The sequence below is a fragment of the Scleropages formosus genome, chromosome 10 (assembly GCF_900964775.1).
Source record: "Scleropages formosus chromosome 10, fSclFor1.1, whole genome shotgun sequence".
Lineage (NCBI taxonomy): Eukaryota > Metazoa > Chordata > Actinopteri > Osteoglossiformes > Osteoglossidae > Scleropages > Scleropages formosus.
This window is the reverse complement of record NC_041815.1, coordinates 28,546,713-28,563,097: the sequence shown is the minus strand read 5'-3', so window position 1 is coordinate 28,563,097 and position 16,385 is coordinate 28,546,713. Positions and strand designations below refer to the sequence as shown.

The 16,385-nt window shown below is 50.7% G+C and overlaps 1 protein-coding gene across 2 annotated transcripts in view; it reads left to right on the top strand.

Annotated features, from left to right (window-relative positions):
• The window catches only part of pde2a (phosphodiesterase 2A), a 125,451-nt gene that overhangs the window by 85,074 nt on the left and 23,992 nt on the right, over positions 1-16,385 (top strand). For both annotated transcript variants that reach the window (XM_018748599.2, XM_018748598.2), the window contains exons 5-9: positions 5,465-5,574; positions 5,946-6,001; positions 11,039-11,098; positions 12,842-12,995; positions 13,855-13,907. In XM_018748599.2, coding sequence (XP_018604115.2) covers positions 5,465-5,574; positions 5,946-6,001; positions 11,039-11,098; positions 12,842-12,995; positions 13,855-13,907 — 433 coding nt within the window. The remainder of the gene's footprint in view (positions 1-5,464; positions 5,575-5,945; positions 6,002-11,038; positions 11,099-12,841; positions 12,996-13,854; positions 13,908-16,385) is intronic.

Sequence of the window (16,385 nt, the reverse complement as noted above, 5' to 3'; positions counted from 1 at the left end):
CATGGCTGTATGGAGTGATAAGGCCTCTGGGGTGTATGCTGGGTAAGGGGTTTTTCCAGCCAACATGCAGAGGGAGTAGCACCATGGACCAGCATGCACAGCTCTCTCTCTCTCTCTCGAGAGAGAGAGAGCGAGAGAGAGCGAGAGAGAGAGAGAGAGAGAGAGTGAGCCCAGCTCCATTAGAGGCTAATTAGCCTGGATGGAACTTGGCTTTTATGTGAATTACGCAGGTAGGAGAAGGACTTAATGGACAATGTTTTGTGCTGTGGGTGCTTTCCATTCAGCCCCCGCCCCCCCGACGAGCATGCACACACACACACATACACACAGAGATTAAAGTGATGGGGGCTGCTTGTTTTGCATGTTTTTATTATAGTCTGTACATGCTGTTATCGAGGGAGAAGAGCCGCGCTCAGTCCTGACGCAGGGCCGCAGACAATAGCGCAGCTGTCGAAACGTCAGTCATTCGATTGCCGCCGTTTGTGAAAAAATGCGAAGAGGGACAGGTGGCTGAGCCGTCGCCGTGGCTCCGATCGTCCACCAATCATATCTCAAGTGGTACAGGGGAGGAAGTGCGGGGAACCGGCGGTATTCTTGAACAACCGCCCTGTGACCTGAGCAAAGCCGTGAGCAGCGCTCCGGTCAGCAACATCATGAACGAGTTACCGTGGAAATCTCGTTGTCATGGGGACGCTGTCTCGGCGAGCCGTCCATGCTGGTTCGGACCGGAACGGACCCCTCACGATGGAGAGCAGCCTTGGCTCTCGCCCCCCTCCCCGGCTCTCTGATGGAGTGTACCTGGCTGTCGGCACTCTCCCCCCGAGCGCTGAGCCCGGCGGTAATGAGTTTCGGCCCCTCGGTCCGTTCCATCACGAACCCAGTGGGTTTCTCACTCGCGGGTTCTAGGCAGCAGAGTGCGGTTCTGATTCACATCACAGCTGTGTTTGTTTCAGTTATCATCAGTACTGCTTTTAATAGAACCCACTTTAAGTGGCGGAATGGTTTGAGCCAACAGCTTAAAACCCAAAGGCCCGGGTTCGAATCGCACCTCCCGCTGTAGGACCCTCCGCAAAGAGACCTACTTACTGAACTGGCGTAGTAAAAATTTCCCATTAAATGGTAAATCACTGCAAGTCACCTTGGAGGAAAGTGTCGCATAAACAAATGAATATGTAAAACTGAAGGAATTTAAATTAATATATAAAAGTTCTTATTTATGTAAATGAATAAAAATAAGTTGAAGGAGATGGCTCTGTTTTGCGGTCTCCTGCAACAGGAAATAAATTGGACTGGACATAACTGGAAGGTTCTGGGATCACATCCCACCTTCTGCTGCAGTACCTTTGACCACGGTAGTTACCTGGAACTGACACAGTAAAAATGAGCTGTACAAATGGGTACATCACTGTAAGTAACTTAGTGTACAAAGCCAGTATTGTGTAAGTCACCTTGGAAAAATGCGTCAGCAAAAATAATAATAATAATCTAGCAATTCATCATTTCCATTGATGTATAGTCACGACCGGTTGAACCTTAACTCGATGAATTCTTTTTTCCCCGATAATTCTGAAGGTGTGTTTGTGCAGATAAAGACACAAAAGTGGAGACTGTTCTTCACTGGTATTCCCTTGCCTTCCCTTCCCTTCCCGATTCGCTGCGACTCTTTAAATTGCTATTCGTGCGATAACATCATCTTGCTCTTTTAAATAACTGTTTGATTAATTAACGATTGTGCTGATTTTATTCCTCGTCCTCAAACAATTAAATAAATGTACGAAATGAGTCATCGTCATCGAACCCGGTGACCATTACTGTCTACTAGGAGCAGCGGGGAGCCGATCGCAGTCGGGGGCCTCAAACCTCAAGGCAGTTAAGGAACCCGGAGGAAAATGGTTTTTCTGTATTATTTTCTGGCCCGATTCTGGGCACGAGCTGCAGGGAGTAAATTGGGTCGCGTCCCTTCCCTCGTTCACCGGTCGCCAATCCTTTCAGTCGACGGAGATGCGAAGGCCTGTCGCTCGAGTATGAAGTGTGGAGTCACACCGGCTGGCGCCGGGCTCTAACAGCAGGTCATAATTTGCGGCCAGACAGTGCATTTGGGGTCATTGTTTCGGTTTCCGGACGGAGCAGAACCGCTGCGCGACCCGCTTTATCCCCCCCACCCCACCCCGACGCCCAGCGTGTTTGCTGCCGTCCTCTAAGCTCGATTTGTTTCGAGTGTATTGTTAGCGGAGGAGATAATGGGGTAATTTGGAGGGATGAGTTTCCCCCGGGGGGGGTGGGCGGTGAGCCACGAGAAGGACAGTGAGATAAATGGCCCGTCAGAGACAAGTAATTAAACTTTATTTATAAAAATTGTTATGTGCCGAACTGTTTGCACTGCTGGCAAATGAAGGTGCGGCTGGTTTCTGGAAAGCCACTAGAGGACATCGATCTCAGCTCCTGTGACTAGGTGGAGGTCGGAGAGGGTTTAGTTTGAGCAGTTCGACTCCTGGGCGGCACAGCAGGTAGTGCTGGTGCCGCATCTCTCCTGGGCTGCAGGATCGGACGTGGGATCCAGTGCGATTCCAGTCTGTGTGCGCGCTGCATGTTCTAGCCGTGTTCACGTGTTCCTCTGGGTGCTCTGGTTTCCTCCCACACTCCAAAGTTTCAGGTGGATTGGTAACTGCAGATTTCCCTCATTGTATGTATGTGTGTGTGTGTGTGTGTGTGTGTGTGTGTGTATCTAAGGGTGTGAAGTTGTACCTCATTTACACACACCTCACTGTACCTATTTAAATTGGCAGATGACACTGGCTGAAGAAAGAAGGGGTGAGTTTTACAGCCAGGCTCTACAACATCCAGAGTGTGTTTAGCCTGCTTTACAACGGATCGCTGATCGGGGCCCCGCAGCCCGTCCTCATGGTCCGGTCAATAAACAGCGGTCAGATGCTGGGGGAGTGATGTGATTTGATCAGGACTCCAGCCAGGACACCTCACCCAGCTCCGTGGGACACGAGGACTGGCAGCTGTACGTGTGCCTGAACGTGTCGCTAAGGTGTTAGCGGTCACCCCTCGCAGATGGGGCTCCGGCGCATCGCTGCGCGCGTGCGGTCCTGCGAGACCGAGGCCGGTCGCGTAACGGTCGATTTATCACGACGCATTGCGGTTTACTCCGACATCCCAACCCCGCATCCCGGTCGGGTTCAAACCCCCTCGACCTCGCACATGTTTTGATCCCTGGTGGTCATGCAGGTTCACGACCATCAATCAGTTCATGCCAGACCAGGTTGCCTCCGCGAGAGAAAACGTTTTGTCCTAAAAATACAGCACTTTACAAACGACCCTTCTTTGTTTGAAACAGTAGAAAAACCACAGAAGAAATGTTATTTTTGGCAAAGGCAGCTGGTGCGTTCGCCTTGCGTTCCAGCCAGCGCGTTTCCAGCGAGACCGCGGAAAGGCCTTCTTCGCTGGAAAATCAAAATAGCCGCCGTCGAGCATCGTTACTCTCTCCTGCTGACGGCAGCCGGCAGAACACCCAGGAGTGTTGCATGATGGGAAGCGGTTTGGCTGACTCAAGCGTTCAAAGTGCTACTTATGCGGTTCTGATCGCCCCCTCGCTAACCCACCCCCAGCTTAGCCCTGGTTCTTGGTATCATCTGTGGAACCAGAAGCTCCTTAGAAACTCTGTTGTACTGCTGCTCAAGCAAACTGAACCCGCACTGCTTTGGGCTGTACAGCATACCGTGTGTGTGTGTGTGTGTGTGTGTGTGTGTGTGTGTGTGTGTGTGTGTGTGTGTGTGTGTGAAATGGTTCGTAGGACAACACTACTAGCTGCATCCCAGCACTCCGCTGTCCCCGCCGACAGCTAAAATGCACAATTAGTGGACAAGTGTCCCTCTGTGTGAGCCACACACCCTGAACATTTACATCTACGTTTATTAATTCAGTGACACCTTTTGCCAAATGATCTACGGCGCAGATCAAAACAAAAGTGCGTCAAGAACCGACAAAGAGCTCTAGACACAGACACTGGATTACTTGTCTGATTCCACCATGTGGTTGGTTCACATCCCTCCAGTAGCTCCTATACACGTGACGTTCATATAGCAGAAACAATATTCCCTGTGATTATGTTGGACCCTTTTATGGAGCTGTTAGGAGATCAGAGAAAAGTGGCTCTCAAAGAGATGGGTTCGAGACCTTTCTGGAATTAGGAAGGGATTCAGCAGCTCTGAGGGACACAGGGGGATTGTTCACATTATGCTGCATGGACACATCACCATGTGTGATGAGTCCGTCGGGCCCTCAGTGGTGATCCCACCCTTCCCGCCTCCCTTCTCTCGCCCATGTACTCTTGCCACTCCTGCAGCACCACAGGGGGGATGTGTGCAGAACCCCAAACCTGAGAAATGTCTCTTGCAGCACAGTTTTGCACCTGAGCAAATTGGGTCACACCTGTCCTCATGTTTATCACTGGGAAACACAGACTCACTGTATTTATGCATGTTCATATATGTCACTCGCCGACTCTGGTATATTTATATTTACATGTACACTTATTCCTTACACTGATTTACCCATTTATACAGCAGGGCCATTTGTACTGAACCAATTCAGGGTAAGTACCATAACCAAGGATAATACAGCAGGAGGAGGGATTCGAACCCGGGTCCTTTGAGCGTAGTGAGTTAGCTCTAACCACTACGCTGCCTGTTGCCCACCCTTAATAATAATAATAATAATAATAATAATAATCTTTATTTTTTATCGTACTTCTAAAAGCTGATTTTCACAGTACTATACAGTACACACACACACACACTTTCCGAACCGCTTGTCCCATACAGGGTTGCGGAGCCTACCCGGCAACACAGGGCGTAAGGCCGGAGGGGGAGGGGACACACCCAGGACGGGACGCCAGTCCGTCGCAAGGCACCCCAAGCGGGACTCAAACCCCAAACCCACTGGAGAGCAGGACTGTGGTCCAACCCACTGCGCCACTGCGCCACCGCACCCCCGACTACTATACAGTAAAAAGAGAGAAATATACCATACATTTTTTCATATATAGGAATGACTTAATGTGAGGACATCTGGTAGTGAACTGCTACCTTTGGGCCCTGTGGTTGTAGGTTCAAATCCCTGCCTCCAGCTGTAATACCTTAGGACATGGTACTTACTCTAAATGCTCCAGTAAAATGACCCAGCTGTATAAATGGGGTAAATAAGTACAAGTAGATTAACGCTGTGAGTCACTTTGGAGAAGAGTGTCAGATAAATATAATTTAAGCGCATGGTGACGCTCCAACCCCTGTCCTACTAGCTCCTCCCTCTCTGCTCAGCCCCCACCCCCCAGTCTCCCTCTGCTTCCATCAGCTCCAACCCCCCTCTCTTCCACTCATCCTGCACCCGTGGGAGATGCGGCGCACGGTGCTTCTCGGTCCACGTGCCGCGTCTCACCGTGTGCTCTGTGGCTCCGCAGGGAGGTGCTGACCCAGAAGAAGAGGGTTCAGTGCGGTGGACTGGCCCTCTCGGAACTGCACGAGAGCCAGAGGAACAGCCTGGCCGCCCCCCTGCCGCCGGAGAGGAGGGGTGAGTGGGGGGGGACAGATGCCGAAGCTCAGGAGAGGTCCCTCAGAGGTCTCCTTATTATCCCAAACCCCTCATGTCTCTGATTCCCTCACACACTGCACATACCCCACACACTGCGGTGCCTCGTCCCCGAAGATGCGCTGTCATTCGCATTTATGATGTGGAACATTTTCGACAAGCGAGGCGAGATTTGGGAACGTGGGGATGTGTTATGGTGCGGCACCTGCAGGGCAGGTCGTGTAGCAGCTTCTCTGATGTAACCTTGATCATTCATTAAATATGGCCTTTGTGTCTGTGTGTGTGTGCGTGTGCGTGTGTGTGCGTGCGTGTGCGTGTGCGTGTGCGTGCACGCATGTGTCTCTCCTCTCCAGTGCTGATCATCCCTCTCGTGGACCGGGACCAGGCACTTGTGATTGCGCTCATCTTGGTAAGTGTCTAGGATAGGCTCCGGACCACCATGACCCTGTGGCGCAGGGATTTTCCGTAATTAATTAAGCGGTTAATGTTGTTTTAATTATGAAGAATTCTAAAGTTTACAGTTTTGTCCAGGAGCGTAAATTTGCCAGTGCACTAAATTTTCTGGGAGGCACCTCACACCTGTCCTGAGCACGGTAAAAAGAGGACGGTAAAAAGTGTGCGATGGGTCCCGAGGTTGAGGTCACTCTGTGCTTTGTGAGGCTACCGTGGTGTGTGACGTCCACTACGACCTCTTCACGGGGTTCTTTCTGAGATGCTTCCAATTATTAATTACATTAATTTTAATAAATATCTGATTATTAATTGTTTTTTCATTTTTGCGACACTTTTCTCCAAAGCACTTTTCAGTGTCAGGTTTGTACACTAAGCTACTTACACTGTTTTACCTGTTTGTATAGCAGGGTAATTACCTGTATCAGCTCAGGACAAGTGCTTTGATCAAGGGTTCGAACCCAGGACATTTAGATGACGAGGGAAAAGCTCTAAGCACTGCGCCACCTGCTGGCCCGTGGGTCCATGCGGACGGGCGGATGATGGTCACGTGACATACATGATGCCTGTCGGAACCGGATAGAACCGCCCTAGCCGCGTACGGCACGTGAGATCTAGCGGAGGCGGAAGCTGCGTCTCGCTATCCGCGGAGGATCCGCTCCTTCATTCTCGACTCCGGGTGCGACCCGCCATCCGCAGCCGAAGGCGAGAGCGCTCCCGTCGTCCCGGCACTCTTCCCGCACCACTCCTCGCCTGCGCCTTCGCCGACGCAAATTACCGCAGACTCCGGGGGGCGGCCCCACGCGGCCTGTCCTCTCCACCCCGCAAAAGTACATTACGGGAGCACGACGGTGGCGAGATTTTCGGGGAACAAAGAGCCTGCAGCCCATCCGTGGACTCGTCCTCTCTGGGCTCCATCATATCATAATTCCTCAGGAGCCGCTCTGCAGTTGGCGGGAAGAAGTGAGGCGACCGCATCTGCTGGTGCATCATGGGTAATTGCACCTTTTCTCCAGGGAAGAGAAGGAGAGAGACACGGTGTTGATGGAGTGAAGGACGGGTGCAGATGGAGGCTCCGATGCCCAGCGATACACACATTCCATATAAATACATGCAGTGCATCTTTTTACCCTCTTTCGCAGAGTACAGGAAGAACAGGTGCTTATAAATAAAGCCATATTTACATTTATTAATTTATTTATCTGATGCCGTTCTCCAAAACACACACACACACACTGGTTGAAGCCTCTCGTCCCGAGCAGGGTCACGGCGAACCGGAGCCTAACGCGGCAACGCAGCGCGCAAGGCTGGAGGGGGAGGGGACACACCCAGGGCGGGACACCAGGCCATCACAAAGCACCCCAAGTCGGACTCGAACCCCGGGACCGGCCAAGCCCGCTGCACCCCCGCCCTTTCTCCAAAAATGCACAGTATTAAGCCACTTACATTGATTTACCCATGTAACTTTCACTGTATCAATTCAGGCTAAGAACCTTGATGAAGGAAGCCACAGCAGGAGGTGGGATTCAAACCTGGGACCAGAGTAGGAGCTCTAAGTAACATGTCACCTGAAACCTGTATTTACTCCTTCATTTGGGATCAGTGAGGCAGGTAACGCCAGAGGTGGACTCCAGCTGGAGAAAGGCACGGGTTCGAGAGCAACCAGCGAGCACCTTTAGGGTAAAAAAAACCCCATTTCGGCCATCCTTGAGCCTTCCTGCGTGTCACACCGACGCTTCGCTCCAGGGACCGAAGGGACTTCATACCTGGTGTCCCAACATCCCACAGCTCGGAGCAGGTAGCGAATCAGCAAAAAAAAACTTTGAAAAGTTATAGTGAAGTCACAGCTTGAATAAGCCCCCCCCACCCCCACGCACACCCCTGCCACCACTGCCAGCGACCCCCCTCTGTTCAGTCTGTTCCAGTGCTATCTGCCATCTGGTCCCTGACAAGGGAATTCATCCTGAATCTGCTCCGAACGCTTTAAAAAAGCCACAGCCTCCCCCTCACCCCCCACCGCCACTTCGCCCAGGAACATTTTTCATTTTTATTTGTCTTTACTAGAACGCAGGAAATCGCAAAGGAAGTTCATCTCGCTGCGGCGTGCGCGACGTCTGAAAGCTCCGTATGTGGCGGAGCGAACAAGACCTGTGTTTACGCACCCGGCCAGTAGATGGCGGTAAAGAGCACTCCAGTGAAACGGGGGGCGGGGGGGCCGAGCCACCTTCATTCAACTCGCTTCCACGCTGTTCTGTCCACAGCTTGTGTCTCTTGCTCCGGAGTGTCGGCGATAAATAGCAACACGATGAACGCTGAACGTGTCATGGGATGAATCTGTCAGTAGTCGGCAATGAATTGGAGTCCGGAGAGAAAATATTTTCATTTTCAGTCATTTTAGTTTCGTTTCAGTTTTAACTCGGGGGGCGCGGTGGCGCGGTGGCGCAGCGGGTTTGGCCGGGTCCCGCTCTCCGGTGGGTTTGGGGTTCGAGTCCTGCTTGGGGTGCCTTGCGATGGACTGGCATCCCGTCCTGGGTGTGTGTCCCCCCCCCTCCAGCCTTGTGTGCTGTGTTGCTGGATTATGCTCCGGTTCACTGTGACCCCGCTTGGGATAAGCGGCATCAGACAGTGTGTGTGTGTGTGTGTGTGTGTCAGTTTTAACTAATATTCAAATAAAGGGCCTTTCAAAGGATTTTTCATTTATTTTATTTATTATAGCTTTTTACTTGATTATTACAGATCCTGAAAACCAAATAAATCAAAGGCTGCTATTTTTGGCCTTTTATCGGCTATGATTTAGTGGTAAAATGTTTACCGGAGGTACGAACAAAACAAATTATGAACAGAATTGCAGTCGCAGTTGTGTGTGCAAGTCCAGGATACAGTGTTCTAGCGAAGCCCTCGACAAACAAGTACAGCTTGTCTATGTGGACACTGAGATGCGTAAGTACGCTTACAGACACACACACACAGAATCGCACCAGCACCAGCAGAGGTGCTCTTCTCCACAGCTTTCACAGGGCAAGGGTTTTCCGAATCACAATGTCTGTTATTTCCTGCCTGTGGTCAAAGTGGTAAAAGGAAGGAGGTCCTCTCATCCTGTGAGCATCCTGAGCACCAATGCACACCACCCACCCACACACACACACACACACACACACACACACACACACACACACACACACACTGACCCCGGGACCCACCCATCCTGTCCCTTTGCACCAGATTGTTCGTGTCGGCAACCCACTCACTTTGCTTCGTCTGTCCCCGGTGTGAGACCTTCCCTACCCGGGGTGTGTTGTGACACAAGCACTCGCTCGGGCAGCTGGGGGTGCGGTGCTTCAGCAGGGAACTTCTCCCGAGCAGGCTGAGCAAACAGAAATTCCTGCTGCGTGACGGAATGAGCAGCGTAAGCTTGTAAACTGCGTCGGCAGCCAAGAATAAAAGTGTCTGCGAGGGAGTAAACAAGACGTGGGCCGAATAAGCGCCAGTCCGTGATGGGTTCACGACGGAGGCGCTCTGCAGCAGCTAGAAACACAGGGAAGACCATCAGGATAGACATCATCAGGTCCCATGTATGCAGGGTAGTTAACGCTCCGTTGGCTTCCTGTTGCTGCCTGTATTATAACACTGTACACTCTAAATCCGATACCTACAGGGCCTGGTCACAGCTGACAACCCAGCAAGAGCGCTGAGCTCCTCCACTTCCGACTGCTTAGTGGTCCCACTGAGAAGGGGTGTAAAGCTCAAAGTCCAAAGGTTGTCAGCTTTGGTTCTATTGCAATGAAATGGACTCCCTGTGTCCCTCAGAGCTGCTGAATCCATTCCAGGATTCCAGAAAGGTCTCAGACCCATCTCTTTCTGAGCCACTTCTCTCCTGAGCTCCTGACAGCTCCATAAATGAGTCCAACACCCATCTGCTATGATTATCTTTGTATTTGCTATTTGAATGTCACTTATATAGGAGCTACTGCAGGGATGTGAACCAGCAACATGGTGGTGTCAAACACACAAGCTGTGTGTCCATAATCCAGTGTCTGTGTCTAAAGCTCTTCATCTGTTGTTGAGGCTATTTTGTTCACTCTGAGTTATAAATCACTGGAGAAAAATCAGAGAAATGAGTAAATGTGAATGAGTAAATGTGAACGTCTGGCCTGAGCCCAGCTGTTGGGGTGGGGGTGGGGATGGGGGTTCGACCTGTCGTCTATGAATCGTTCGAGTTCAGACAGCAGCAGGTTAGGTTTAAATGAAAGCGTCCACTTGTGTCGCGGTGGAGAACCCTTGAGTGACACTGTGTGCCACTGGAACCCGGCTCCTCCTATAGCACTCAGTCACACTTAACAGATTATTAACAAAACGAGACAAAAGAAACGCTGCTGGACCAAGTACATGGACGCCGTGATGCAGGTTCCGGTCCCCTCACAGCAGTCCAAACGATTTTCCCCCAGCAGATATTGTCAACCTCAGGTGGCATGGTGGCACAGCAGGTAGCACTGGTGCCTCACACCTCCTGGGCTGCAGGTTAGGGTTAGGGCTGGTGTTAGGGGTCAGGGTTAGGGTTAGGGCAACGTGTAGTGTAGTGGTTACAGCCACTGTCTCTGTTCTCAGAGGTTTTAGCCCTGATTCTCACCTCCTGCTGCGGTACTCTTGAGCAAAGTACAAACCGTATGTTGCTCCAGTAAATGTTACTCCAGCTGTTTAAATGGGTAAATCAGTGTAAATCACTTAGCGTAGTGAGTCGCTGGACGAAAGAGTCGGGTAAATGTAAATGTCTGACTTGCGATTCAGCTGAACTGGTGACTCTGAATTGCCCTTAGTGTGTGTGTCTGGGTGAGGGATAGGGATGCCATCCAGGGTGAACCCTGTTTTACACCCTGTTCTGTTCCCAGGATAGACCCTGGACCACCGCGACCCTGCAGCGGACAATCAGTAACCGAGAATAAGCGGATGATGCCGGTCATGTTGCGTCTCTCACCCCTTGTCCTCCTCTGCTCCGCAGGTCTCCTGTAAGCAGCTGAGCGAAGTGGAGGAGCAGCACCTCGGCATCCTGGAGAAGCATGTGAGGAGAGCGCCGAGAGCCGCCCGTGGTCGTCCTCCCCACACCACATGTGAACTGCGAGCGCGCAAAGGGTCTCCTCAAAACCCCACCCTGAGAGGAGACTTTATTAACAACAACCCTCTTCAAACGCCAATTTCCGCCCCCGCGCCCCTGATTTCACTGGCAAAGCGCATTTAACGTAATCGCATTAGCCGTACGACTGGCTCATGAGAACTGAGAAGTAATAAAAGTGCGCTTTAAATCATATTTGGAAGAAATATAAGCAAACATGAAGTGACGACCAGTTATTAACGTCGGTGGTGAACGGAGGCGGCGTGTTGCCACACGACCATCGCGGGCCGCGAACGAGAAGCTCACTTTACCCCAGGGTGTGTGAACGTGAGGATGTGGTCGGCGATTCCGGGCTCCGCCTTAGAGACGGACATGGCGACGTGGGTGGCGCCCATTTCACTGAAGGCAGAAGGTTCCAGAGTTCCAAAAACACCTCTTTTTTTAGGGAATGCACCCCAGGTGGACCAGCTTCCTGTCCCATCAAGGTGGCCAGCTCAGGTCAAGGGCCTCACATACATGATGGTCAGTGTCATACTTTAAAGGGTTAAAATTTACATAGCTAAATTGTGCTTCAATGGTCTTTAACTCGACTGTTGACCGAGAGAGACCGAGGGTGTCCGGCTGAACGGGGTCAGGCCCACGAACAGCTTGTGGCCTCCCAGTTACGTGTCAGTCTGGTATTTTGTTTTCCTCTCCTCTGTTGCCACTTCAGCGACGCCGCCGTATGTTTATTGATTGATTTATTCTTTTTAATACGACACATTTGTGTTATATGAGTTGGTCGGTCATCCGTCGTTTGTGTCGTCTGTAATCTGTGAGAACGAACGACAGTCGGAGCACGGCGCTGCGTGACAATAAATTGTATTGCATTATGTCGTGTTCTGTTGTACTTATGAAAATCAGAGAGGCAGAACAATGCCATCTGTGTGATTTATGGGGGTGATGTGTGTTAGGGGCCCCGGCTGATTGGCTCGAGCTGGAAAGCGTTACCGGGGGGGTAGAGGCTGAATGAATGAGGGTGAGCGTGAGACAGGGGCGGCAGGTGGGCTCCGAACCCACGGCGGAAGGAGGGAAATGATTCACGGGACAGGTGCCAGTGATTTAGCCAGACTCCCATCTCAGGGCTCAGGAGAACAGGGAGGTGACAGGAGGCTGATTTATCTGAGGCTGGTGGTCATGTTTCAAGCGGGCGAGCTGGCGGGGGCTGAGCAATGTCTCGCATCATGGGTCGCAATCCTGTTACCGCCCCTGTGATGCATGACCTGCTGCCCATGCGGTCCTGGAGTTAGGGTTAGGAGGACGCCACCATGTGGGAGAACGTGCCAGCTGTCTCTCCGTGGGGATGGAACGGGGAGTCTCTGCAGGGCGACCGAGTTCCCGGGAAACGGTATGAAACCCCAGAGCTCAGCGTCACCGCTGGGTTCTTTGTTCCGGGAGGGAAAATATTTAACCAAAAAATTATTTCTGGAAAATAAATTTGAGAGTAGCAGTATTATTTTGGCCCTGGTCACCCCACCACTGCTTTGGCCCTGAAGTGGACCGTTCGCGTTCGCCTGTTTTTTGTTTCCAGGACCGTGCGGTTTCCATGATCTTCGAGCACAGAGAGCCTGTCAAGGCGGATTAGGGGACCAGTCGTTCGACAGCCTTCTTTTAACCACCTCCCTGAGTCGGCGTCCTCTGTGCCCCCCGCAGGTCGCCGTGGCTTGTAAACGAGTGCAGGCGTCTGCACAGCGGCCCCAGGGGAGCCTGTCGCCCAACCCTTCCCACAATTCCCTGGCAAAACCAGAGAGCGCACGGACGGGCGAGACATACAGCGAACTGGACCGCAAGATCCTGCAGCTGTGCGGTACGTGCGCTGGACCTTTACCGCGCTGTCCGGTACACATGTGGGCAAACCAAGGGTGGCACGGTGGCACAGAGCGAAGATGACATGGCTTTGATCCCCACTCAGTCTGTGCGGAGTTTGCATGTTCTCCCCATGTCTGTGTGGGTTCTCTCTGGGTGCTCTGGTTTCCTCCCACAGTCCAAAGACATGCTGTTCAGATTCACCCCTAGTGTGTGAGTGACAGAGAGAGAGAGAGAGTGTGTGTTCCACTGATGTATGGATGAATGACCCAGTGTAAGTAGTGTATCTAGCAGTGTAAGTCACCACGGTGAATAAGGTGTGTGAGCTGATAACACTACATAGAGTTCATTGGAAGTCGCTTTGGAGAAAAGCGTCTGCTAAATAAGTGGCATTACATATAGTTTTAAGTGAATGACAAAAACAGTGTACACTCATTATGTTAGTTACAGGACTGCAGGTGGTGCAGTGGTTTGAGCTGTCACCTTCCAGTCAAAGGGTCCAGATACGTGGTACTTACCCTAAATTTACATTTACAAAGTGACTTGCAGTGATTTCCCATTCATACAGCATGGTCATTTTTACTGCATCAGTCTGGGTTAAGTAACTTGATCCAGGGTACTACAGTGGTCCCTGGAGTCCAGAGGTGGCCATGATAACCGCTACACCACCTGCTGCCCGTACAGTAAGAATGACTGTATCAGAATTATAAGAATAATAGTAATAATAATAAGTGTACGTGAGCAAAAACTTATAGCCCAGTCCAGGTTTAGCTGAGTTCTTCCAGCTCGTCCGCGCTCTCTCGTACCTGAGCCGCCCCGACCCCCTACCTGCTCATCGGCTCTGTTCTCTGCGTCCTCAGGTGAACTCTACGACCTGGACGCCGCCTCCCTCCAGCTCAAAGTCATCAATTATGTAAGTACACACGCAGTGCACCTCGGCGTCCTCCCACGGAAAGGGTTCGGGGGCACACGGGGTCACGGCTGGGCGCTGCCGGTTCGCCGCCGCTGAAATCGGAGCGTCGGCCTTGTTCTGTACATCTCGCCGTGCCGCGATCGGAGCCCAGAGGAGCGCTCTGCGGTGGATGTGAAATAAACACACGGCGCTGCCCTTGGCTGCCGCTGAAGGAGCCGTATAGGACTGAAGGGTTATTTTAGGTACAGATATATAGTCATAAATAAAAAAAAAAATTGCCTAATTATTTATGACAGCAGGTATGTGAACATTGTATATGGACAGAACATAAATTCACACTTGAACAAAGAAAAATATTTAAATGCACATTATTTACAGGCTGGCTGTTCGTTACCTACACAGGCGCAACGTTTGAAAGACACGTTGAAAGGCGGCGATGCTCCGCGCGACGAATGTAGACAAATTGCCTTCAACGATCCATTCAAACTTTCTTTTTTATTCAGCAATGTTTTTCTCCAAGAAAAAAAAAAAGAAATTTTCCAAGTTTTTTTCAAATTAATTTTTCCATCTCAGTCGCAAATTTCTCCAACCCACCTGCCCCCGGGGCCATTGCCTACATTCACCTCATTATAAAACCTGCCCTCCAAGGCATCATCCTGCACCGTTTTGCAGACACAGCCTCCTGACTTGAGCTTGTCTCAGCATTTACTATCATCAGTTAATATTAATATCATTATCTCAGGCTATTACTGAGCCCAGGATGAGCTCGAGAGCAATTTAATATTGACAGAGAACATACTGGATATTGTATGTTGGATGTTGGATGTTGGATGTTTTCCCCGGCCAGTTTTGCGTGGGCCGTGGTGTGGACACAACAGAGCTTGCGGTCCTGCGGCTGTGCGACGTATCAGAGGATTAATTTCTTATTTTGTGGGTAATAAAGTTCCCATTTAAAGCGCCTCCCTTTGGACACACTGTTCATCCTGCATAATGTCCCTTATTATATACGGCTGTGTCTCGATTGCCTCCCCCCCCTTTTTTATTTTCTCATATATTCTGCCCTGGCCTTATGTTCTCTGCTGTGAGATATCGCTCTTTTTATTTTGTCTGAAAAAGACTGGGGAGGCTGGAAGGAGGACAAAGTTTATAAAGCGTGGGGTCGCCCCTCCCGGCTCCCTCTGCAGATGCGCGACTGCATTTTAAAGGTCTTTGTAACCTGTTTATATGAAGTCGATAGCGTCTCGTCGGGCGAAACGAGAATCAAGGCCGGAGCGTTTCGTTCCGAAACTGCCCCGAACCCGGCGCCCTTAAGAGCCGTAGGGAACAACTGAGCTGTTTATCTTCTTGTTATTATTCAAGAGAATCCCGTCCCACGGCAACGGAGGCCAATTTCGTTTTAAATAAACGGTCTGATGCGGTGAGCGGACGTGCCGTCTAAACGCACGTTGCCGTCAAGTCGGTGGCAGTAAGTGTCACTAATCTGGAAAAAACGTAGCTATAGAAGAGACGTGTTCTGTAAACTTTAATTTTTCTTATTATTATTTTATTATCGTCGAGATTACTTTGTAATTTACAAGCCTCACGCTTATAAATGTTCTTATCATAAAGGTTCATTCATCACCAACATGTATTCGATGTTTAAAGGCCTTGACTTTTCCTGGTATCGGTTTCCAAAAAACGTATTTATTCTAGAAGCAGAAATAGCCCCCATGTAACAATATCCAGGTCCACTTTTTCCACTGACGCGGCCGAGCCCTGACGGCCAGTTCATTCACCGCTCCGGATGTTTTCCCAAAACGTCTATTTTGGACCAAACGAGTCCCAAGGCTCCCGACCATAAAAACTTTTGTCTGGAGAACCAACCCCACTCCGGTTCATAAGCCTGCATGTCAAAGAGAGCGAGATCCCTGGAAAGATACGGTGTTGGGTTTTGTGTTCTTTCGGCAAAAAAGAGAGAGCAGCTGCTTCCATTCAAAGGGCGGCACTGAGGTCGGCCGTGTTTACAAGCATCGAACCCGCCTCCGCGGACCACACACACGTCCAGGTTTATCTCAAGGGACAGCAGATGGTGCAGTGGTCTAAGCTGCTGCTTTTGGACACAAAGGGACCAGATTCAAACCCCACCTTTTGCTGTTGTACCCTTGAGCGAGGTACTTACCCTGGTGCATAATGGTTTACATTTACATTTATTCACTCAGCAGACGCTTTTCTCCAAAGCAACTTCCAATGAGCTCTGTGTAGTGTTATGAGCCCACACACCTTACTCAACGCAGTGACTTACACTGTTAGATACACTACTTACACTGGGTCACTCATCCATACATCAGTGGAACACAAACACTCTCTCTGTCACTCACACACTATGGGGGAACCTGAACAGCCTGTCTTTAGACTGTGGGAGGCAACCAGAGCACCCGGAGGAAACCCACACAGACACAGGGAGAACATGCAAACTCTTCACAGACTGAGCGGTAAGTA